This window comes from Emiliania huxleyi (assembly GCF_000372725.1).
Source record: "Emiliania huxleyi CCMP1516 unplaced genomic scaffold EMIHUscaffold_261, whole genome shotgun sequence".
Classification (NCBI taxonomy): domain Eukaryota; phylum Haptophyta; order Isochrysidales; family Noelaerhabdaceae; genus Emiliania; species Emiliania huxleyi.
In genome coordinates, this window is record NW_005200081.1 from 144,957 (window position 1) to 167,013 (window position 22,057).

At 64.7% G+C, this 22,057-nt stretch overlaps 11 protein-coding genes across 11 annotated transcripts; 8 read left to right on the forward strand and 3 right to left on the reverse strand.

Annotated features, from left to right (window-relative positions):
- Nucleotides 1-3,085: 3,085 nt before the first annotated feature.
- EMIHUDRAFT_469241 (hypothetical protein) lies at nt 3,086-4,707 on the forward strand (the record flags this gene model as incomplete). The annotated part of the gene is made up of 5 exons (XM_005777362.1): nt 3,086-3,591; nt 3,668-3,820; nt 3,945-4,068; nt 4,129-4,272; nt 4,310-4,707. The coding sequence occupies 5 exons, from the start codon at nt 3,086-3,088 to the stop codon at nt 4,406-4,408; spliced, it is 1,026 nt and encodes a 341-aa protein (XP_005777419.1). The 3' UTR covers nt 4,409-4,707.
- Nucleotides 4,708-4,824: 117 nt separating this feature from the next.
- On the reverse strand, nt 4,825-5,583 carry EMIHUDRAFT_238079 (hypothetical protein; the record flags this gene model as incomplete). The annotated part of the gene is made up of 1 exon (XM_005777363.1): nt 4,825-5,583. One exon carries the CDS (start codon nt 5,581-5,583, stop codon nt 4,825-4,827), a length of 759 nt encoding a protein of 252 aa, XP_005777420.1.
- Nucleotides 5,584-7,624: 2,041 nt separating this feature from the next.
- Nucleotides 7,625-7,930, forward strand: EMIHUDRAFT_59897 (hypothetical protein; the record flags this gene model as incomplete). Its single annotated transcript, XM_005777364.1, has 1 exon — nt 7,625-7,930. A coding segment is annotated over one exon (306 nt), but the record flags the coding sequence as incomplete, so codon positions are not given.
- Nucleotides 7,931-8,332: 402 nt separating this feature from the next.
- On the forward strand, nt 8,333-8,602 carry EMIHUDRAFT_73998 (hypothetical protein; the record flags this gene model as incomplete). Its single annotated transcript, XM_005777365.1, has 1 exon — nt 8,333-8,602. The coding sequence occupies one exon, from the start codon at nt 8,333-8,335 to the stop codon at nt 8,600-8,602; it is 270 nt and encodes an 89-aa protein (XP_005777422.1).
- Nucleotides 8,603-9,221: 619 nt separating this feature from the next.
- On the reverse strand, nt 9,222-10,394 carry EMIHUDRAFT_238082 (hypothetical protein; the record flags this gene model as incomplete). The annotated part of the gene is made up of 2 exons (XM_005777366.1): nt 9,222-10,037; nt 10,107-10,394. The coding sequence occupies 2 exons, from the start codon at nt 10,392-10,394 to the stop codon at nt 9,222-9,224; spliced, it is 1,104 nt and encodes a 367-aa protein (XP_005777423.1).
- Nucleotides 10,395-11,304: 910 nt separating this feature from the next.
- Nucleotides 11,305-11,778, forward strand: EMIHUDRAFT_238083 (hypothetical protein; the record flags this gene model as incomplete). The annotated part of the gene is made up of 1 exon (XM_005777367.1): nt 11,305-11,778. One exon carries the CDS (start codon nt 11,305-11,307, stop codon nt 11,776-11,778), a length of 474 nt encoding a protein of 157 aa, XP_005777424.1.
- Nucleotides 11,779-12,134: 356 nt separating this feature from the next.
- On the forward strand, nt 12,135-13,456 carry EMIHUDRAFT_238084 (hypothetical protein; the record flags this gene model as incomplete). Its single annotated transcript, XM_005777368.1, has 3 exons — nt 12,135-12,677; nt 12,744-12,997; nt 13,264-13,456. The coding sequence occupies 3 exons, from the start codon at nt 12,135-12,137 to the stop codon at nt 13,454-13,456; spliced, it is 990 nt and encodes a 329-aa protein (XP_005777425.1).
- A 649-nt stretch (nt 13,457-14,105) lies between these two features.
- EMIHUDRAFT_115704 (hypothetical protein) lies at nt 14,106-17,432 on the reverse strand (the record flags this gene model as incomplete). The annotated part of the gene is made up of 6 exons (XM_005777369.1): nt 14,106-14,369; nt 15,042-15,120; nt 16,110-16,174; nt 16,419-16,493; nt 16,658-16,717; nt 17,139-17,432. 6 exons carry the CDS (start codon nt 17,430-17,432, stop codon nt 14,106-14,108), a joined length of 837 nt encoding a protein of 278 aa, XP_005777426.1.
- A 201-nt stretch (nt 17,433-17,633) lies between these two features.
- EMIHUDRAFT_238086 (hypothetical protein) lies at nt 17,634-18,596 on the forward strand (the record flags this gene model as incomplete). Its single annotated transcript, XM_005777370.1, has 2 exons — nt 17,634-17,639; nt 17,955-18,596. 2 exons carry the CDS (start codon nt 17,634-17,636, stop codon nt 18,594-18,596), a joined length of 648 nt encoding a protein of 215 aa, XP_005777427.1.
- Nucleotides 18,597-18,909: 313 nt separating this feature from the next.
- EMIHUDRAFT_443739 (hypothetical protein) lies at nt 18,910-20,567 on the forward strand. Its single transcript, XM_005777371.1, has 7 exons — nt 18,910-19,395; nt 19,470-19,546; nt 19,655-19,785; nt 19,854-19,908; nt 19,979-20,124; nt 20,201-20,230; nt 20,338-20,567. Exons 1-7 carry the CDS (start codon nt 18,914-18,916, stop codon nt 20,422-20,424), a joined length of 1,008 nt encoding a protein of 335 aa, XP_005777428.1. The 5' UTR covers nt 18,910-18,913; the 3' UTR covers nt 20,425-20,567.
- Nucleotides 20,568-21,445: 878 nt separating this feature from the next.
- Nucleotides 21,446-21,896, forward strand: EMIHUDRAFT_238088 (hypothetical protein; the record flags this gene model as incomplete). Its single annotated transcript, XM_005777372.1, has 1 exon — nt 21,446-21,896. A coding segment is annotated over one exon (451 nt), but the record flags the coding sequence as incomplete, so codon positions are not given.
- Nucleotides 21,897-22,057: the final 161 nt, after the last annotated feature.

Genomic DNA, 22,057 nt, shown 5'->3' on the forward strand with positions numbered 1-22,057 from the left:
GTCGCCGCCCACCGCCGACCAGGACCTCGAGACGGTCATCCCGAAGGAGGGCGCGCGCGTCGCCGTCGTGGGTGGAGAGCACGGCGGCACCCCCCACTCCCCCCCCCCCCGCTGCCGCCTCCCACGCTTCCCCTCACCCTCCCTGATGTCTCGCCGCAGGCACCACCGCCACCGTGCGCTCCATCGACATGGACGCCTTCTCGGTGGTCGTGCGGCTCGAGGACCTAGAAGCGGAGCACAGACACCCGTGCCTTCCGACTAGAGACGACACGCTCTCCGGGTCGTCTTAGCCCTCGTGTACGATGCCCTGAGCACACTGCACGGCACCGTCTGCGCCCTGACCGGTGTGTGCATGCCGTAGGCTCGAGGACGGACCGCGCGCCGGGGCAGAGCTACCTCTCGAGTACGAGGCCGTGTGCAAGCTCGACTCCCGCTAGCCGCGCTTCGGGTCGCCATCAGACCTCGCCGAGGTAGTCGTTCGCTAGACATGAGACAGAGAGAGAGCGTAATCATCCCGCGCAGAACGCGCACATACCCGCGGCGGGGCGGCAACGGTGGCGGAACAGCGCAAAGCGGCAACCGAACACCCGGAACAGCTGGGCCGAAGCAACTCTCACTGGGCTCACTGCGGATCGAGGACCCGGTGCTAGCGATAGAGAAAACATTGTGTAGAGAGTTACTCTGTATAACCACACAGCTCGAGTGACACAGGCTGTCAGCCTATTCGCACTGGCAACCAGCTTCACTTTTTTGCGTGTTGTTTGTCCTGAAAGCTGAATGACGAAGTCGCGTCTCGCGGCCGCGAACACGCGAGACGCGCCACACCGAGCTCTCCCGCGACGAGAGGTCGCGCGACTGGACGATTCCAATTCGCTTCAGCGCAAAGCGGCAACCGAACACCCGGAACAGCTGGGCCGAAGCAACTCTCACTGGGCTCACTGCGGATCGAGGACCCGGTGCTAGCGATAGAGAAAACATTGTGTAGAGAGTTACTCTGTATAACCACACAGCTCGAGTGACACAGGCTGTCAGCCTATTCGCACTGGCAACCAGCTTCACTTTTTTGCGTGTTGTTTGTCCTGAAAGCTGAATGACGAAGTCGCGTCTCGCGGCCGCGAACACGCGAGACGCGCCACACCGAGCTCTCCCGCGACGAGAGGTCGCGCGACTGGACGATTCCAATTCGCTTCGTCTTGCCACAAGTGCGAGATCACGCGGCTCGCGCCTCGAGGGATAAATAAATAAAAACGGTCAAACTCTGAGACGAGACGATGGGATTTAGGGACATTTTCATGTGTCCCCCGCGCCCGGAGCGGCTCGCTGCCCACTTGTTGCGGTATGCCCCCCCCCCCCCCCCCCCGGCGCCGCGCGCTACACGGGTCACGGCTCTCTCGCGCGGCGACCGTGTCGCGACGCACACCCCGCACACGGAGTTCGGACATCGCGCTCATCGGAGACACACGACACGTGCCCACCGTGGAGCGCAGATCCGCAGGGCGGGACGCGCTCCTTAAATCCGTTTGGCAGTCGATTGTTTCTTTCTTTGTTTACGCGCTCAGCGCGCCTCTGGGTGCACCACACAGAGCTCAAAGGATCAAAAAAAGGCGCGGGGCGTGGGGGTTATGGTACAACAACAACATATGTGGGACATGCCACTCATGGAAGGCGCGCTCCCTCGGCGGGACTCCCTCACCGATCCGCCATCGCCGAGGAAGGAACGCTCGCCCGAGTATGATCTTTGCACTGTGGGAGTGCGCGGAGGCCACAGCTCTTCCCTCACCGCTCCATCGCTGGCGACATCGCAGGAGGAGCCCCGGCGGCGCCCAGCATTCCCGGCGGGGGCTTAGTGCAGCCCATCGGCTTCGGCCACAAACGGTACCCACACAGCGCACACACGTAGTCCGTGACGTACTCATCGACCCATGGCACGGCACCGACGCCCTTGCAGAAAAGGCAGGCGGTTTTAAATTTGCAGCAAATGACGGGAATCTTGAAGCCGCACGTGCAGCAGTACAGCGCGATCTGGCACATGAGCTCGTTCTCGAGCTTGTCGTCGTCGATGCCGCTCGTTTTGAAGTGCACTGGGAGAGGATTCTCAATCGACTTGTCGCCCTTCAGAGCGCAGCAATTCTCGCCCGCAAAGCAGCACTTCTCATACTCCTGCGTGCAGCAGATGAGCCCAGGAAAGCCACTGTTGATTTCGCAGGTGTGGTAGCAGCACAGGCACCCACTAAACAGAAACTCCTCCTTTGGAATACCGCAACCCATGCCGTCAGTCACCCCCTCGACCCCGATCGATCGATGAATCCGCAAACGTCGTCGAAAATGAGCCGGTTTACATGTACCACTGCGTACGTCCAGAGAGAGAGAGAGACCAGGAGAGAGAGATAGAGAGAGATAAGTACAGTACGTCCAGGCAACGACATGACTTGGAGGCAAATGATCGGAGTGCGAGTCAGAAATGTGGTCCTTGCGCGAGGGGAGCTCGATAAACTCGAGGGGCCAAATTATGCCGCGAGGAGGGCGGAGGTACGCAGAGAGGCGAGAGAAGCAGCGAGAGCAAGGCAGACGGCAGCGGCGTCTCAGAACGAGGCCGAGGAGAGCGATGAGTCAGAGGATGAAACAGCAGGAGAGAGAACGAGGACGAGAGTGGGAAGAACGAGAGGTGGCATGAAGGTCGCTGCGAGAATTGGTGAGAAACTGCGAAGAGAGATAGGAAGTGGTAGACGCCCGAGGGTGGGCGACGGCTAGCACCACACTCCTCTCCTTAAAATCCCTGTGTGGTGGCGGCGTGCCGTCCTCCCATCCCTCCCTGGGTTGTCTGTTCTTTCTTCTTTCTTCATACGTCCAGGCTCGCAGTACTGCCTGCATGTGTGTACGCGGTGTGAGTTTGAATGTTGTTAGCCGTGTTGGGGAATTGGGCCGTCCAGCAGTCAGTTCCACGACCTTGAGGCCGGGCCGTTGCAGCGGACTACAACATGGTTACTATCTGATGAGAGGTGAAGAACAGCGTTAGATCTAGTGCAAAAACTACTCACGAGTCGGTACACGAAGCGCCCGTTTTTTTTTCATTTCCACACTGCCAATGGCCGCGCTTTTGTTGGTACTCCTGCTCTCGGTAGCGGCGCCTGCATCTGGGATTGCCGCGCTCGCCCGCCCTGCACTCGGTGGGCACAAGGTAGCTGCGAGCAGGCGTCGCCTCGAGCAGCAGCCCGTCTCGCTTGCCGTGGCCTTCGACGGCGGCGTTTTGGCGGCCATCACGCCGGCGGCATTGGGCCGGGATGCTGCGAGCGCGTCAGTGTGCGCGGGTGCGGCCTGGATGTGGGTCGCTTTCTGGTCGAAGCTCGCCGCCGACGGCCGCATCCAGCCCAATCTCTCGCGCAAGATCATCCACACCGGCAGCGCACCGCTATTCATGCTATGTTGGCCTCTCTTCTCGCCAGCGCCGTCAGCGCCCATCCTCGCCGGTGCGGTGCCGCTCCTGCAGATCATTCGCCTGTACCGCGCCGGGAGGGCGCAGCCAGCCCAGCCGACGCCCGTCGGCGCCGCCGAGGCCGACGACACCGCCGACCTCGTCAAGGCCATCTCTCGGTGTCTGCCTCTGCACATCTTTCACCACGCGCCCCCGCCGCTCTCGCCCGCAGCGACCCAGGACACGTTGCCGCAGGAGCGGCTCGCGCTCCGAGGCCCTCGGCGGCCCCTTCCTCTACACGCTCGTCCTGCTCGTCGCCACTGTACTTGGGTGGCGGAGCCCGGCGGCCGCCGTCGCAATCTGCCAGATGGCCGTTGGCGACGGCGTCGCAGACATTGTCGGGCGGCGGTGCGGCGCCGCGGCCCTCGCCCCGCGGCCGCCGCCCCTCTCCGCGCCGCTCTCGTGCCCCGCCGCGCACTGGCACCGCCGTGGCAGAGACACTCCTCTCCCGCCTCGGGCGCCTCTGCCGCAGGTATGGCTCTGTCAAGTGGCCCTTCTCGCCGTCGAAGAGCGTCGCGGGCAGCGCCGCGTTTGTGGCGAGCACAGCCGAGACCGAGATCGAGCCGCCTCCCGCCCGTCGCACAAAGCCCCGGGCCGTGCCTTCTTCACAGGGCGGCACGCCTGCTCAAAGGAGCGCGTGGCCCGCGTGACCCCAGGCGAGCGCCTTCAGCGCGTCGCTCGGACTCATCAGCCTCTTCCACGCCTTCGGCTTCACCGCTCTCACCGCGGCCGCGGCCGCGCCCGCCGTCCTCCTGATCTCGCTCCTCTCGGCGGCCGTCGAGCTGCTGCCGACGAGACCCGTGATCGCCCGAGATGACCCGAGATGACCGAGATTAGGCGGCCGTCGAGCTGCTGCCCGCCGAGCTGGCAGACGACAACGTCTCTGTCCCCGCGGCGGCGTGGGCCCTCTCCGCGTGGCTCCTGAGCGCAGGGTGAGGAGCAGGAAGGCCCCTCTAGACCGAGGACCACGTGGTAGACGAGTCCTTGCTATTGGCGCCTGGCGCTGCACACACGCCGCCACCGGGCTCTATTGCGCTTTTGGGGCGCGTGGCCGCCACAGCCTGCAGCCTCTTTGTCCGCGGATCAAGGCGCTCCTCCGCGAAAGAGGGAGAAGAGAGCTATAGGAAGGAGAGAGAGCGCGGTTTGCCGGCGTGTGTGTCGCGCCGGTGACGCCGCCGACACGAGACACGTGCCGAATTTTCTCATGCGCTAATATTACATGTAGTGCATTGGCTAATATCATGAGTAAGCCGGAGACGAGCCGATTTCTCGATACTCGAAGTTACTCGAAAACCTGCTGCGAGTGCGACCTGCGCTCGTGCGGGCAGCACGCTGGCGGGTCACGATACTAGTCACGATGTCTTCTTCTTGGCGCTGCTAGCTGGCGTTCCGTGTGTCTCTCTTGTGCCGTTCAGCTTGACGACAACCTTGTGACTCGAAATGACGCCGGAGGCGAGCCCGGCAAAGAGGGCGAGAGGTAGCGGCACTCCGCCTCCGCGCAGGCCTCTCAGCCCGGCGGCGTGGCTCGCCTTGAGCAGGTCGCACGCATATTTGACGATAGCGAGACGCGCGAGCTGCAGCTTCTCCCGCAGCTTCGCGTCTGTGCTGCCCACCTTCGGGTCTGCGCCGGCCTTCGCGCCCGCGCCCGCTGTTTGCGGCGCCGCCGCCTGCAGGCGCTCGATGCGGCTCGCCCGCACCGCGCCCGCACCCAGGGCGACGAGCGCATGCACCGCATCGACGGCGGCGGCGCACCATTCGAGGCGCTCGGCGAGGCGCGGGGAGAGCGGGAGGAGGCGGAGGCTCACGAGCGTTGAGGCGTCGCCGAGCAGGTCGACCACTAGCGCCGCCGCCAGCTCGAGGAGGGCGAGGGCCCGCAACGAGCCGCTCTCGCCAAGTGCATCGGAGGCGTCGTCCACGTGCCTGACCCAGTGCAGCAGCGAAAAGACCTTTCGTGCGGCACTGAGCTGCTTGGAGGCCGCGGCGAGTCTGCTCGAGCCGTGGAGGTGAGCGGCGAGCTTAGTGGAGTACGCAAGAACCTTGACGATCTTCTCCCTCAGCTCTAGGCTCCGCGAGAGGTGCGTCGCGTGGGAGAAGGAGGCTGCAGATAGCATTGACACTTCTTGCGTCGGGTTCACCCGAGCGAGCGGCAAGACCAGGCAGAGCGGGCGCGGGTAGTGAAGGCAGGTCCAGCCAAGACAATCGCCCTGGGTTCCAACTTTTTCCGCGGGTGCGGGTACTGCGTGCATGAATGGTTGCCCAGGTGTGAACAACACCTCGTGACCACGGCGCCGCAGGCGCCTGTTGATGGGTCCAGGTGATAGCCCTGGGTGGGCATTGCATACGCCTAGTTGGGCCTCAGATCGCCCGACCGCGTCCCGGTGCTCTGCCGTCGGATTTGTGACGCCGCCGCACCGCGCCGCGGCCGGGGGCCCTTCGGAGGCCGAGGATGGCCGTGGCGGACCGGGACGAGCTCCGGGAGGTAAAGTGTCAGTGTATATATTGTGGAGACTAACCATGCCCACAATATCTCTCAGTCTAGCTAAGCCAGGGTGGGAGGCGATGCCGGGGCCGTACAGCAGCTTGATGGTGCTGCGCCGGCGTGCGTCCCGGAGCGGTCCCGGACGGGCGGTCCGTGGGAGGTAATCGGGATCAACGCCGACGGCGCTCTGATTCGACTTTTAACTTCAAACAAAGACAGTCGCACGCGCCACAGCGCGGCGCGTGCGACTGTCAGGAGCGGATCCGTCAGTTAGTCGTGTTCACGCCGGGATCGTGATCCCGACAACCTGGGCAACCATTCCTCCAGCAGAGTATTGGCTGGTAGTCTCGGCGGCCCAAGGGGGGGGGGGGTCTAGTCCTGACCGCCCATGGCTAGCCCTACCCGGTCTTCCAAGAGGCGGGGTAGGGTCTCGAGGTGGGTTGGCCGAGCCTACCACACCATACCCCGGAAAAAGTTGGAAGCCTGTGCCATGTCGGGAAAGAATTCTCTCCCGCCTTTTTACAAAAAAGAGGAGGGAAGTAAAAAGGAAGTAAATGTAAACCAAACTCCCTCTCACGACACTCCTCTCATTAAAATCCCTGTGTGGTGCGGCCTTCCGTCCTCCCATCCCTCCTTGGCTTGTCTGTTTTCTTTTCTCACGACACTGCGCACGGGAAGTCGCGGAGAGGCACATTACTCTCGAGGTTCTCGAGGTGGATATCCTTTTGCCTCGTTGTGAAGGCACATTACAAACGAAAAAGAAAATCTCAGCATCGGACGGACGAGTCCATCGGGCAAAACCCCCGGCCGCACGTCGGGCTGCTCCGCCCCCGCAAGAGCGTGATGTCCAGCAAGGACAAGAGCAAGGAGAGCAAAGAGAGGGACACTGTGACCAACCGACGCGAGTCCGTTGGCTGGTCCAAGGGCCCCTCGCTAGAAGTGATCCCGGCCGCTGCAAAGCACGCTCCAGCGTGGGGCGCAGGCCACGTGTTTGAGCGCGTTGCCGTCGACGGCCGCACGGAGCTGGCGGCCGCGTCGGGGGAGGAGCTGCGCGGGGGTGGGGTGTCCACAGGATGGGCGGACCCTCAGACCAATAATGTGACAGGTGACTCGCGGCACTGTTCTACCCTTGCCCGCTCCAAATCCCGGTTCTTACGCCGGGTCCCCTCCCCAGGCTACGCCATCAACCCCGAGCTCCAGCTTGACCCGAACCTCCGCGCACACGGCGGATGGCGCGGCCACCTGGCCTGCCAGCGAGACACGCCCGAGTACGAGATAGCGACAAGGATCATCTCAAACGCGGCGCAGATTACGGCTGAGATCCGGCACGAGCCCGACTGCCTCGACTGCAACTGGCGGTGGCGCGACCGCAACTCGCTGCTCAAGCTCCTGCTCACCGGCGCGGAGGGGATCCTGTCGGAGGAGGACGCTGACAACCTGTGCACCCTCGCCACGGCATGCGGCCAGGTACTGAGGGACCAGGAGACGGTGGTGGACGTGCCCGCGCCGTGCAAGGTCTTTGGCGACACGCATGGGCAGCTCCGCTCGCTGTTGCTGCTGTTTGGCGCCTTTGGCTTCCCGCACCACGGCGCCGGAGACGTGCAGGCTGCAAGGTGCATCAACACAACGGCGGGCTCTGAATAGACATCATACTGTCAAGCTGTGAGCAGGCCACGAGCTACATCTTCAACGGCGACTTTGTCGACCGAGGCTTGCATCAGCTCGAGGTGGTCGCGATCTTGTTTGCGCTGAAGCTCATGTACCCGGAGCGCGTCTACTTGCTCCGCGGAAACCATGAGTTTCGTGACATGAACGAGAAGATGGGCGAGGACGGCTTCCTCTCCCACTGCGAGAGCAGGCTGGGTGCCGTCACGCCCGGCCGGTGGGGTAGGATTTACGACGCGATCCATGCGTCCTTTGACTTGCTACCCTTGGCGGCCAGAATCGGGGGCGCCGTCCTCGTCCTGCACGGCGGCGTCGGGGACGGCAGCTGGGACCTCGACACGCTCCAGTCCATCAAGCGGCCTTTGCAGGCAGCTCAAGTGTAGTAGCTCAAGTGCAGCAAGTGGACCCAGAAGACCGAGATGGGTTGACACACACAAACACACACACACACACACACACACACACATGCATGCATGCATGCATGCATGCATGCACGCATGCATGCACGCACGCACGCACGCACGCACGCACACGCACGCACACGCACACACTCACGCACGCACGCACGCACGCACGCACGCACGCACGCACGCACGCACGCACGCACGCACGACCCGCGGCAGGAGCTGGAGTGGGACGAGGAGGCGTCCAAGAAGATTGAGGCGAGGGCGGTGCTGCACGCCATGTGGAGCGACCCGAGCGACTCGGACGCGGGCATGCGCGCCGGCGTCCACCTTGGCCAACGTGGCGGCTCCATCCCAGAGTTTGGTCCCGACATCACGAAGCGCTTCTGCGAGCGCAACGGAGTGGAGGTTGTGATCCGCTCGCACCAGTTTGTCAAGGAGGGCTTCAAGCTGATGCACTCAGGTCACTTGCTCACCGTCTTTTCGGCGCGAGACTACTTCGTCGACACGGGTGACTGCCGAGAAATTCTACCATGCCTTTCCCCCTTTCTCTCCCCCACGATGGTGGTAGAGTCTCGTTAGGCACATACCAGCCGCTCTCTCAATGCCTCTGCTGGCATCAACTTATCCTGCCGGCCCAACACTGCCCTCCCACCCCTCGCTATCAGACCTGTTCGACCGGGATGTGGGCAACGACGCCGCACTGCTGCTGCTCGCGCCAGACCGCAACGGCGACCTGCGCATACATCCCAAGCGCATCTCATCGTGCGTCTCGGGTATCGAGGCCGCCGTCCGCAAATACCGGCGGAACTCCGGCGGATCGGCGTGGACGCGGGCATTTGCGTGGCTCGTGACGTGTGGAGCGTCAAGTCGGTCCACCATGAGGTGAATTGTAGAGGTGAATATGTGTCCATGCACTTTTTAGCTTAATGGGAGAGGGGAGAGGGAGGTGGCTCTCTCCATGTACCGAGAGAGGACATTGGTTGGCGATGGGCCCTTTAGATTAGTACCACAGAGTGCGTACACTTGTCAATCCGATGCTGTGGGGTCTTAAAAGCGCCGGCTTTCGAAAGCGCCGGGTTTCGCCTCCCGCGGCGTCCGCCCTCTTTCTGGCCGCGCGTCCCCCCCCCGTCCCCTCGACTGCACTGACTCTTTACATACATAGTCACTGAGCACTGGGGCACGCCTGCTGTTTTACATTTTAAGAGCAAAAATCCGTTCGGTTGACCGTTCCCAAGCGCGGCAAATAGCCTGCGTCCCGCTCCCTGACGTGTCTCGGGCGCTTGGGGGCAGCGCCGCTGGTCGTGTTGATAGCCTCTCTTAGGAGGTAGCCGGTGAGGGCGCTCGGCTCGGTGCGGTCCCACCCGCTGTGCAGGACGTCTGCCGAGGCGTTGTACGATCTTGGCAGCCAAGAGTAGACCAACGCCTCGCGCGCGCGCTGCAACGCGGCGCGCAACTCTCGCATTCGCGTTGGGTTGGCCTCGAGTTTGCGCAGACACCCCACAAAGGCTTCGAGGTCCGACATCATGCGGGCAAACGGATAGAAGAGCATGAAGCGGCCATAATCGAGCTGCGACTCAAAGGGCAGCGCTTGCTGCTCGCAGTCGATGACCAGAGGCACGCAGCCCGCCGCGATAGCATCGAAGAAGCGACGAGTTGTGCAGGTGTGACCAGAAGGCGCCAGGCAGAAGGTTGATGACTGCATCGCCTCGGCGTAGGATACCTCGCTGGCGGAGCAGCGAGGGCAGTAGTCCTCCCCGAGGGAGATGTGCACGCGCTCGAAGCGGCTCAGCGCAGTCAGGTTACGGCGCAGCACGCCGAAGCCACCAGACCCGCGAAAGTAGAGGAGCTGCGGCTTGGCTGGATGCAGTAGCGATGAGCGCACCAGCGACAGCTCGGCGACGGTGGCGTAGGGAATAGCCATCCGGTGCGGTGCGATGCTTGGCCAGTGGGACGCAGAGGCGAGGACCAGCCAGTCGCTCAGGGCAGTGAAGGGCGACTCGTGCGCCTTGTACGCCTACAGACGGGTTGAGTCCGAACGTACCACCAACTCGCGAGCACACTCGACGGTAAGCCTTCATGGCACCGTGGTGGTGTACTCAGTCGCGCCAAACATTACATGGGGAACGCCGCTCGTGCGGAGGGTCTGCTTTGCCGCCGAGATGACTGGCCGTGCGCGGCTCAGAGCTGTAGAGTTGGCGCAGTCCCCCACGAGCGAGTTGAGCCACAGATGCAGACACAGGACGATCACCTCCGCGGCGGCCACATCATCCGTCCTGGCAGGATGGCTCCGCGCACTATGGCAAAACTGCAGCTCCGCGCTTACCCCGCCGCGAGGGTCGTTGGAGAGCGGGTTCTGCAGCTCGGCTTGCATCCAAGGCGCCTCCGCGCCGGCCGACCCGTCGACGGCGCACCTGAGGAGCTGCGACTCGTATGCAGAGTCTGCATGCAGGAAGAAGCGAGGCGAGGCGGTCCGAGGGTTTACACTTTTTAGAGATGCTGCCTCACCGCCTCCGGCCAAGGGCATTGCCGGTGCAGTATGCAGCTGGCTTCTGCAGCTGCGGCCAGCACACACGGCGGCCACACTGGAGCGGCCGTACCAGTCACCTCTCGAAGGGCCTGCGCAGCGGTGATCTCCTATCCAGCAGCCCGCCTGGCCTGACCACACCCAGCCAACGCAACTGGGCGTGTCGCAGCATCGGACCTGGCACGCGAGGGCAGAATGCGTCGCGTTCTGTCGGCGGAAGCCTCGACACTCGATTCCCTGTATCGGATGCGCCAAGACGCACCGCGCGTCCATCCACAACTCAGTGAGTCCTTCGTTAAACGCGCGTCGAGATTAGTGCGATTTTTGGCGATTTTTGGTGGCCTATTTTTCGCTTGGCATTGGTGGGAAATCGCACTATTTAAGGTCCCTCGGGCCAGTTGGGGGGGGCAAACCCAGCCCGCCCCCTAGGACCCCGGGTAAGACCCAGGTGTGGCCTAGGGCATCAGAAGGGACCAAGAGGAGTCCAGTCTGAGCCATAGAGCCCATGTCTTTGCCCCCGAAGGTCGCGTTCAAATGCCCGGAACAGCCGTCTGAGTGGTGTCCGGCCGGCGCGATCACCGAGCTGTGACGCTCAGGGAAGCCTGATGAGGTGCTGGTTTCTTTGCCCAGGGCTGGCCTTCCCCCCAGGCTGGATCAGCTGAGCAAGGTTTGGGGAGAATCCCCCGGTCAGATCTTCAGATATTTTAACGGATGACCGAAATCACCCCGTTTTTGCCCATTTTCGGTCATCAAGTGGATGGGCATGATCCTGCTCGAAGGCTCCATGGAGCACATGTCGCTCCTCCTCGGCGGCTCCGTCTTCAACAACATCTTTTACCGCCTGATGGGCGCGAGCGTCGGCAAGAATGCGTACATCGAGGGCCGTGCGCTCGAGTATGACCTCTTATCTGTCGGCGAGGGCGCGACCGTTGGACGAGAAACATACCCCCAGTGCCACACCGTCGAGCGGCTTGTGATACGCAACGCGCCGGTCACGCTCGAGAGCAGTGCGACGATGCGCTCTCGGTCCGTCATCATGCCAGGCGCCACACTCAGCAAGGGCTCGTGCCTGCAAGAGTTCTCCCTCCTACTCAAGGGGGAGGTGACGGGTACAAACGAGGTCTGGTGGGGCAACCCGGCGAGCCGCCGCCCGCCAGGCGTCTATTCTTCGTTTGATCTCAACTTGAAGGACGAGCAGTGCGTCAGCTTCTCCAGTCTCGAACTCATCTGATCTCGTGAGACTCTGTCTCGGATGAGAACATAGTTCTCGCGGCGCAGCGACTCCCGTCTCCACTCCCGAACCCAATGCCGGCTGGCGGAGGCGCCGGGCCTCACCGCCTTGCTTGCCATGCCTCGGCGCAATTTGTTTGCGTGCCGTCTCCTCCCTCCCTGCCTCCTCTCGGGGAACGCGGCAGCGCAGCGCGGCCGCGTCTGCTCGCACTCAGGCCACCCTAGAGGGATGCGCGTACTTGGAGAAGGGAAGGCTACGAAATTCTTACGGATGCGCGTACTTGGAGAAGGGACGGCTATGTAAAGAATTTGCAAGTGTGAAGAAATCGGATGGACGTGCGCAAAGGTCGTTTCGATATGGCCCCCGATTCGCGCGGCGACGATGCGCCGGTGCCGGAGGATGGAAGCGGCCATCGTGTCGTGGAAGACCTCAAGGAGCGGCTTCGCCAGTGCCAGGCTGCCTGCAGGAAAACGCATCGCGAGAAGGCGAGGCTAGCAGCAGCACTGGAACAACAGCGCGAAGACTCGAGGGACATCATCGAGCACCTCAAGGGAGATGTTGCTCAGAAGGCGGAATCAGTGCTGACGCTCGAGGAGCGACTGCAGTCGCTGGTCCAGCGGAGTGATCGCGATAGGGAGCGCGTCGCCGACTCGCGCCGGCGAGAGCAGCAGGAGGCTCGCGACGAGGCGGAGCGCTTGCACGCTTTGATTAGCGAGCAGTCTGAAGAGCTGGAGAGGGTGCAGTCGTTCCGTGATGCGCACGTGGCGCTGCTGGCGGAGCTGGCACGGGCCCGAGAAGAGGCCGCTCGACATGAGAAGCTGGTGGTCGATCTGGAGCGGAAGCATCTCGTCGAGAAGGATGGCCTCAAGAAGGAGATGCTCTGCCAGCTCCAGGCGCGGGTTGGCGGGTGGTCGCTACACGCTAGCTAGGTAGAGCCATGGTGAGAGCAGCTCGTCATGCTACAGGAGACCAAGGCGAGCCTGTTGGAGCTCACTGAGAGCCAACTCGACGCCTCCACCAAGCGCGTGCTCGAGCGAAACGAGCAGCTTGCTGAGGAACTCGCCTGGCAGTCGCGGGAGGCTGAGAAATGGGTGCGCCGGGCCGACAAGCTGGCCTCGGAGAACAAGTCCCTCCGGCGCGAGAACAAGTCCCTCCTGACAGAGAGGGCAGAGCAGCTGCGCTCCAAGGCGCACCCAGACCGTGACCTTGAGCCCCCAAAGTGATTCGAGTTCATCCTGACCCTTCCGACCCTGAACGATCACACACAACGTTGTGCATGTAGGTGGGTGCCTACCAGCGGACGATTCGTACGCTTCAGGCCCGATTGGACGCGGCTGAGGCGTCGACTTTTCCGCGCGATGAGTCGGATGCCGAGTCTCAGCAAGCTGAGCCTCAGCAACCGCAGCCGCAGCAGCAGGAGCAGCCGCAGCAACAGCCACCGCCGCTGGGGCGGAGGCGACAGCCACAGCCGACGCCACCGCAAAGGCAGCAGCTTCGCGAGGACTTCGAGGGCGCGGCGCGGACAGATAACATTTCGCCGCGAGTCTCCCCGCGAGACTCCTTCTTGGCCTTCCCGCCGATTAGCGGCCGCGTCGCCGGCGGCTCCTCGCCTCAGCGCAGAGAGTACTACACAGTCTGGGGAGACAGCACGCACGAAGCATGCGGGTTAAAGTCGTGACTCGTGTCAGTCGTGTCGTCCCGCCGACGTTTTGATCAAACGGCACAGCAGCTCGGGGTACGGGGGGCGTGGGCCGGCGTGGCGCTCTCGCGTGAGGCGTGTGTCACACACGCCGTGTGGGCGCGCGAACGCGTCGGGGGGCGTCGCGCCGACCGCCGTCGGCGTCGCCCGTCGCCGCGCAGCTGCTCCAAGAACGATGGTCCAAGTCCAATTAACGGCGCCATCGATACGACGTCCAAGCCGCAATAACGGGCGGCCCACGTGTGCGCAATGCGCAAGTGGAAGCGCGCGCCAAGGCCAACCCCGTGCCCCTGGCCCTGCGCTCGGTTGGACTGCGCGGTGCGCGGTCCACCTGCCGTGCGCGCCGCGCAGTCCCGCACCCCCGGCACCCGCCACCCCGGGCGACCCCGCTCCCGGGGGCCTCACGTGGCCTCGGCCCTCTCCCCGCGCGCCGAGAGAAGCGCGGAAACCGTTTCTAATTCAATTTTGCATGGCGCCTCGCTCCCCACTCCCGACCTGCACCATTTCGACACACAAAACCCGGGCGAGAGAGTAGCTCCGTCTCAATCTCTTGCGCGGCACTAGCTCTTCCGCCGCGCGCGAGACGAGAAGACAGAAGTGAGACGGCACCGCCGTGTACCTACGTCTCTCACACACCACCGGCGCCGGCGTCGAGCGGCGGCGCGTCGAGCGGCGGCGCGTCGAGCGACGCGGCGGGAGAGAGGAACAGCGGCAGCAGCGCGCCGGCGGCGGCAGCGGCGAGGGCGATGAGGGCCACCGTGGTGGCCGAAATGCCGCCGCTCTGCGACGAGGGCGCCCCGGACGCGGCGGAGGGCGACGCGCGAGCCTGCCGCAAGCCGGCGGCGATGGCGCGCTCCTGCTCGAGCGCCTTCCGCAGCGCCGCGGCGGTCGCCTGCGGGACGCGTCGTGGACGTGTCACGCCTCGGCGCTGGTGAGTCTGGAGAGCGTCTTGGAGGTCTTGTGGAGAGGCTCTGGGAGGCGAGGCATCGATGGCGTCTCGTGGTGTCTTCGAGGTGTCTCGAGCCTCCGACTCCTCTCGCGCCGCCGCCAGCTCGCGTGCGTGCGCCGACCGCTCCTGCTCGTACTCTGCCAACGCGCCAGCCATCTGCTGTCGCATCGCCCGCCGCGTCGCCTCTGACGCATCCAGCTGTGCGCGCAAGCCCTGTGACACGAGGGCTCCGAGAAGGCTCGGGAGAGGCTCGGGGACACGTCCGAGACCACAGCCATGCACTCGCTGAGGGGAGGCGCAGTGGGAGGAACGGGAGGCAGCAAGCAGAGGCGCCACTCTCTGCTGATCTCGGCTGATCTCGGCGAATCTTGCGCCTCCGCCTCCGCCGCACTGCCCGAAGAGGCGCCCGTCGCGGCGGAACGAGGCGCGGCGGGCGGCGCGGAGGGCGGTGTCTGCGGCTTGCCCGTTGCGACCTAAGGAAAGGGCCGGTGAGCGGCCAACAAGGTGCAGGGCCCCAGCCCAGGGCTGTCCGTCGCGTCAACCACACCCGGACACGGGCAGGAGCTGGCAACGGCAGGCAGAGTGCAAGGCGCGGGTGCGCGTGGCGGGCGGGACCTGGTCGACGAGCGGCGACGACGAGATCGCGTCGCGGGGCGAGAGGGCGTCTCGCGACCCTACGCCACGAGACACACGCCTCGAGTCAGGCGGAGCACCAGGGGCCACGAGTACAGCTGAAGACAGCTGGAGACTGCCGCAATTGTGCACAGCGGAGTACGTGTCCTCTCGAGCGCTAGTCAGGGGACGGGGGTCCCGCATCTAGATCTCGAGATCAGGGCAGATCTGGGGAGATCTGGATCTGGGGTCCCGCATCTAGGTCTCGAGATCTAGGGCAGATCTGGGGAGATCTGGATCTGGGGTCCCGCATCTAGGTCTCGAGATCTAGGGCAGATCTGGGGAGATCTGGATCTGGGGTCCCGCATCTAGGTCTCGAGATCAGGGCAGATCTGGGGAGATCTGGATCTGGGGTCCCGCATCTAGGTCTCGAGATCTAGGGCAGATCTGGGGAGATCTGGATCTGGGGTCCCGCATCTAGGTCTCGAGATCAGGGCAGATCTGGGGAGATCTGGATCTGGGGTCCCGCATCTAGGTCTCGCGAGCCGAGCGACTCTGCGAGTGGCACCGGCGAGGAGGCAGGCGCACCCCCCGCGCGGCCACCTGTCCGCAGCTCGCGCCGCTGTGAAGAGAAGCTCTTCACACCTCTTGACACCTCTCCGCACCTCACGGCCCGCCCTTGCGGAGTGGGCCGTTGCCCGAGTGTGCGCTGCGTCTCGGCTGCGTCTCGGCTGCGTCTCGCCTGCGTCTCGGCTGCATCTCGGCTGCATCTCGGCTGCATCTCGGCTACATCTCGCCGTTGCCCGAGGGAGTGCCGAGGGCGGGGTGGTATGGCGTCGCCGCAGCCTGCGCCGGGCCGTTGCCCGAGGCGAAGGGGGAGAGGGGCCTGCGCGCCATCACGTCGGCAGCGTCAGCATGGGAGCCAGGGGCCGTGCAGCTGCGTACAGCCGGGCAGAGGTGCGGGTAGGTGCGGCGAGGTGCGGGGAGGTGCGGCGAGGTGCGGGGAGGTGTGCGGGGGGGTGCGGGGAGGTGTGCGGGGAGAGAGTGTCCGCATCTAGAGAGGCCGCGGACCGCTCCTCGGGGATGGAGAGGCCGCGCACGCCTCCGGAGTCAGCGGCGACGAGCGAGGAGCGGACCTGGCGGGGGAAGGGGGGGGGGGGGGGGTCCTCCACACACGGAGGTAGGGGTAGTGGTGGGGCAAGCGCCGGAGGCAGCCCTCCCCTCTCCACACCCAAGCACAGGCACGAGCTGGCCCGGCGTCCTTCAGAGTGTCTGGGTGGGCGGACCTTGTCGACCCAGGCAGCCTTTGCTAGGAAGTGTCTAGGAAGTGTCTAGGAAGTGTCTAGGAAGTGTCTAGGAAGTGTCTAGGAAGTGTCGGACCTTGTCGACCCAGGCAGCCTTTGCGGCGTCCGACGCCCACAGCGCGGCGACCCGTGCGCGCAGCGCCTCGTTCCCCTGGGGGCGGGAGGCGGGAGGCGGGAGGCGGTGGCCGTAGTCGGGCGGGCGAGAGGCGGCAGGCTGCCTCGGAGGGTGTGTCGGAGGTGCCTCGGAGGTGTCTCGGAGGTGCCTCGGAGGTGCCTCGGAGGTGTCTCGGAGGTGTCTCGGAGGTGTCTCCGCACCTGCCCGTGCGCCGCAAGCATCTCTTCGGTGAGGGCCTTGTCGAGGGGCAGAGTGAGCACCTGGCCGCAGGGAGAGGGAGAGGGTTGAGGCTGGGGTGAGGGTGAGGGTGAGGGCGGAGGGTGGAGGGGTGAGGAAGAGGGTGAGGGTGAGGGCAGGGCTAGGGCTAGGGCAGGCGATATCGACGGGTGGGAAGGGAGGGGCGGCAGGGAGGGAGAGGCGGCATGTGAGGCGGCGACAGAGGAGGGCGGTAGGTGATGCCGGGCGGCGGCGATTCAACAGACGGGGCGGCGGGGTAACGGCGAGGTGGGTAGCGGGGACGGCTGTGGCCGAAGGAGCGGGGCCGGTGGTGTGCGGATGGGGCGGCGAGGGCGGCGGTGGCGACAGGTGAGTGCGGGAGCGGGAGGGGCTAGGCGTGGTGAGGCGGGCAGCGATGAGGCAGTGACAACAGAGGTTGGCAGGGCGCGCGATGCGTAGTCGGACCTGGAACTTGTCACGAGACTTTGGGTCGCCGGGCTGCGGTAGCGCCTTCTGCACGCCCACCTGGACCGAGACGGTGGCCGCGCCCTCGGCCCATACGATCCCCGCGTTTGGGCGCACGAGGTACCGCTTCGGGTTCGTCGTCTTGATCTTGAAGGCCACCGGACGGCCGCAGGCGAGGTTGCGCAGCGCGAGGTGCTGAATGGAGGCGCGCGAGAGAGACACCTCGAAGCGGAGGTCGGCGGGCTCGATCACCACGTCGGCGGGGCTCGGCTGATCGTTTGCCTTGGAAGCCATATCGCGCCCCCCTCCCCCTGCAGGCGAGGCGACACAGGCGTCGAAGAGCAGCTCCACAAGCTTGAGCGGCGCCGGAGTTTTTCTTTCTTTCCTTTATCTGTGAAGACAAGAGTTGGAAGAGTGCGTGGAGAGTGTTTGAAAAGAAAGAAACGCAGGAGCGCCGCACATCCGCTCGCAGAAGACAAACTATGTACGGTGTATATGCAGGTCGCCCAGCTCGCATCACCACACACGCAACTCTAAAACGCTTGCATGCAGGTCGCCCACCCCGGCCGCTTGCAGTGTGTACATGTATATGCAGGTCGCCCAGCTCGCATCACCACACACGCAACTCTAAAACGCTTGCATGCAGGTCGCCCACCCCGGCTGCTTGCAGTGTGTACGTGTATATGCAGGTAGCCCAGCTCGCATCACCACACATGCAACTCTAAGACGCTTGCATGCAGGTCGCCCACCCCGGCTGCTTGCAGCTCGCCCGACACCGCACACGCACGATCAACAACGGGTCTTCCGCGCTCGCAGGGTGCGGACTTCACGAGCGTCGCCACGCTGACCGCTCTCTACCTCGCCGCCTTTGCCGCCGCGCAGCGCTACGCCGTACACAAGATGGGTACGAAGCTCGACGGCGGCTCGCCGCGCTGGCGCAACTTCCTCGGCCTGCTGCCGCAGGTCTGCGTGATGCCCTCGCTGTGGGTAGCGTCCGCGCTCGTTCCAGGCTCGGCCTCTGTCTTCGCGGCGGTGTTTGCCAACGTGTTTGGGAGCATGCTGCTATTTGACCTGTGCGCGATCAAGTACAACGCGATGATGCTTGCGCACCACTGGCTCTGCCTCGCCGGCCATTGCTTTGCCATGAGCGTCGCGCCCGAGGCGTTCGGCCGCTACTTTGGCGCCGTCGTGGCGCTAGAGCTCGGCTCGGCGACCAGCTGCTCCTGGTGGATGTGGGGAGGCGAGTGGCCGCGCGCGCTGGACGCGCTGTACGGCGGCGGCATGACCCTCTCCAACGGCCTCGGCGCTGCGCTGCTCCTCCGCTGGGCGCACGGCGCCACCTCGCTGCCGCTGCTCGCGCGGTGCGCGCCGGTGCCAATCGTGGCCACGCTGCTCTTCTTTCGGCAAAAGGAGATGGTCGCGCTGCTGCGGTACGGACGCGCCGTCTGCTCCACCTAGCGGGAGGGCGCTTGCATGTGCATGTGCATGTGCGTGGGACACGTTCTTTTTCTCCCTCCCGTTCGAACGAGCGCTGAAATCAAAAAGAATTCTTAAAATACAAGCCTCTCTCACAGCACACTGGCACGACAAGGGCGCGGACTGGCGCGGACTGGCACACACACCGGCTCAAAAAGAAAAGAACGCGGCGAAGAATTTTGCCTAGGCGCCACAAAGAACCCTGCACAAAGATCGCAAGGGCGGGGACCTGACAGTAGCGGGGGTGCGTTTTTCTTTATTTATGCGTAGGCGCCCGGACGGTCCAGTGGTGAGGTGGTATGCTCTACCGCTTCGTCGCCCTCGGCGTCGCGCTGGCGTGCGGGATCTGGACCGGACTCGCCGTGCAGGAGAATTACGACGAGATCTGTGACGAGGTCCGCAAGAGCATCGCCGACACCGACATGCCCCATGCCGACCGGGAGAAGATTGCCGAGGCGGTCGTGCAATTTCTGCCGGCCGGGCTGCCCTTCGCCGCCTTCCTGGTCACCTACATGGCGATGGCACTGCTCGGGTACCTGATCAGCTGCGTCTGCTCCTGCTGCGGCTGCTGCGGAGGCTGTTGCGGCTGCGGCCCCGGCCACGAGTACGCGATGATGCCTCCCACCGTCGCCATCGGCGGGCAGTACCGCGTGATGCTCGTTCCACCGCCCACCGCCCCGCGCGGCACGTGGTCCGACGGGCTCTGTTCGTGCCTTAGCGACGCGCCCGTCGCACTGGTCGCTTGCTGCGTGCCTCCTCTCTTGCCCGCGATGCTGTACGAGCGCGTGGCTCGAGCTGGAGCGAGGAAGAGGGCGGCGGGGAGCCTCTCCTGCAGACGCCGGGCCCTTCCCGTAGGCGCGTGACTGGGCACGCGGGCTCGTGCAAGTTGCTAACCGTCTTCGTCGGCGGACTGTGGCTTCTCGCAACCTTCGGCGCGCCCAGACCGCCCGCCACGCTCCCCCCAACCCGCCACCCGCGCACACCACCGGCATGCAAACGCTACCGCCGCGCACACCCCACCGCCCGCGATGCAACACCAGGCGCGCCTGCCTTTTGCCAGTACGGCGGCAGCTTGCCGAGCCACGTGCCAAACGAGTGCCGTCTGGTCAACGCCGCGTCGACGGCGTCGATGGTATGCATGGTGCTGCTGGTGTGGACCGTGCGGAGCCGGGTGTGTGCGGAGCCGACCCTCCACACCCCGAGATCGCACGAGATCACCCGAGCTCCGCCCGAGGTCAGGTGCGCCAGGCCTTCCACATCCCGCCCTCCTGTGCTTGCGACGCCTGCGACGACGGCGCCTGCGCGTGCTGCCGCCCTGAGCCTCCCTGCAACCTTCGTGGAGCCTGCTCGGAACCCTCCCATAGGCGTCTGCGCGTGCTTCTGCCTGCCGCTCACCGCCGCGCAAGTCACGCGCCATCTCAACGCGACGGAGGGGACCCGCTTCTCGCTCTCCTCGCCGACCGGAGCCGCGGCGCGCCACTTCCCGCCCGCGACAGGCCGCGCGCCGCAGCCCGACCCACACGCGCCTCCGGCGGCGGAGCCTTCCTTGACCCTTCCTGGAGTCTTCTCTAGGCTACGCGCCGCAGCCCGCCTACGCTCCGCCGATGGCGGTCGCGGCCTCGTCCCGTAGATGCCAGATAGCACGACCCGAGCGTCGCTGCTCCGAGCCCATTGCACGAGAGCGCGTCCTCCCCGCCCTCAGCTCCCTTCCTCCCTGCGCTAGGCGCCCGTCCCCGGCGCGGCGCTGCACCAGGCCGTCCCCGCGGGAAGCGAGGTGCCGATGGGGCTGCCGGTGACGCCGCCAAAGTGAGGCTGCGGAGGTGGTGGTGGAGAAGGGTGTGGCCTTGTGGGGGAAGGGGGAGGGAGCGGGGAAAGAAGAGAGGGGGGGGGGGGGTCGGAACGAGGGAGCGCCGCAGGCGCAGGCTTGTGAGTGGCGCGGAGAAGGCCTAGGAATCCTAGGAGAAGGCTCGAGGGAGAAGGCTGAAGGGAGAACCAGGAATTCCGCTTTCCGGGGGGTTGTGGCGATCTTCACACTTTTTATAGGGATGGCATTCGCCGAAATTCTCGCAGGAGTCGCTTAGGCGGCTCTCCCGTGGTGTACCTGTGTTAGTGCCAGTGCGCGCCAGTCCTGTGCGCTGTGCCCAGTGTCGTGCCAGGGAGCTGAGTTGGAGCACTTTGCTCTTTGGAGTGCAGTCGGTAACCTCTCACACATCCCACAGGGCCGGAAACCCAGCGGGCCAGATGATCGGCATCGGGTTACGGGCTAGAGAGCCTTACCTAGCCCTGGGGGGTGCGCGTTCGCAGGGAAAGGGCCGTAAAGTAAACACGCTACACGGCTCACGGATCTCCGAGGCGCGAGGGTTAGTTCCGTGTAGTACCGGGTTTCCCCTTAACTGCAGAACGCCCCCTCTATTATTAAAAATAACGCCCCCTCTACTCGGAGCTAACTCGGACAGGTAGGTAGGTAGAAAGGTGAAGAACAGCCAGGCTCGGACTGGACACCAACGCGGTATGGGTGGACGCTGGACAGATGATGACGACACGCACGAGCGACACACAGTCACAGACACAAACAGGCTCACAAGACACACAGCCATCTGGCTGCCACACACCCTGAGTCGGCGTACACATAACTCAGGGCCACATCCTCCCTGTCGCCCCCCCCAGCACTCCACGGTGCCAAGGGCACAAACAAGGGCACAACTCAAACAACAGACGACAGGACACACAACGTCGTACTTATGTGTTTTTTTTGGGTGGCGGCGCCGGGGTGGCGGGGCCAACGGCCCTGGCTGCTGTGCCGCGCTTTCCCCGAAGTTGCAGGTTTCGCCATGGCAGACGACCACTCGCTCTGCTCACGCGATCTCATTGAGGCGGCGGCAGACTCCTGCGCCTTCGCGAGGCAGCACTGCGCATCCGATGCAGCCGGCCTCTTCGGCTCCTACGTCCCTCTCTACTACTGTCAGCTGGGCGCCTCGCCGGCGGCATTCGCGCCGCTTTGCGCGCTGCTGCTGCTGCTGACGATCTGCTGCCTCGGATCCACCGCCGACCTCTTCTTCATTCCGCAGCTCACTCTCCTCTCGGAGCTCCTCGTCCTTCCGCCTGACGTGGCAGGCATCACGCTGCTCGCCTTCGGCAACGGCGCGCCCGACGTCTTCACCGCCGTCGCCGTCGCCAACCGCGCCGACTTCCCGCTCCTCCTCTCCGACTTGCTCGGAGGATCGGTCTTCATCACCACCGTCGTGCTGGGCGCTGTCGCGTGGTATGCGAACGCTCCGCCGAGTGTCTCGAGCCGCCGGCGGACCGGGCGGACCGCGAGCCTAGATGCGGGAGACAGAGCCCTGTGCTCCAGCCAGCACTCGAGACGACACGACTTCGGGCCGGGGTCACTCTCCGCCCACCCTCACCTCCCCACACCAGGACCGCGTCGCTGCTGCCGTCTG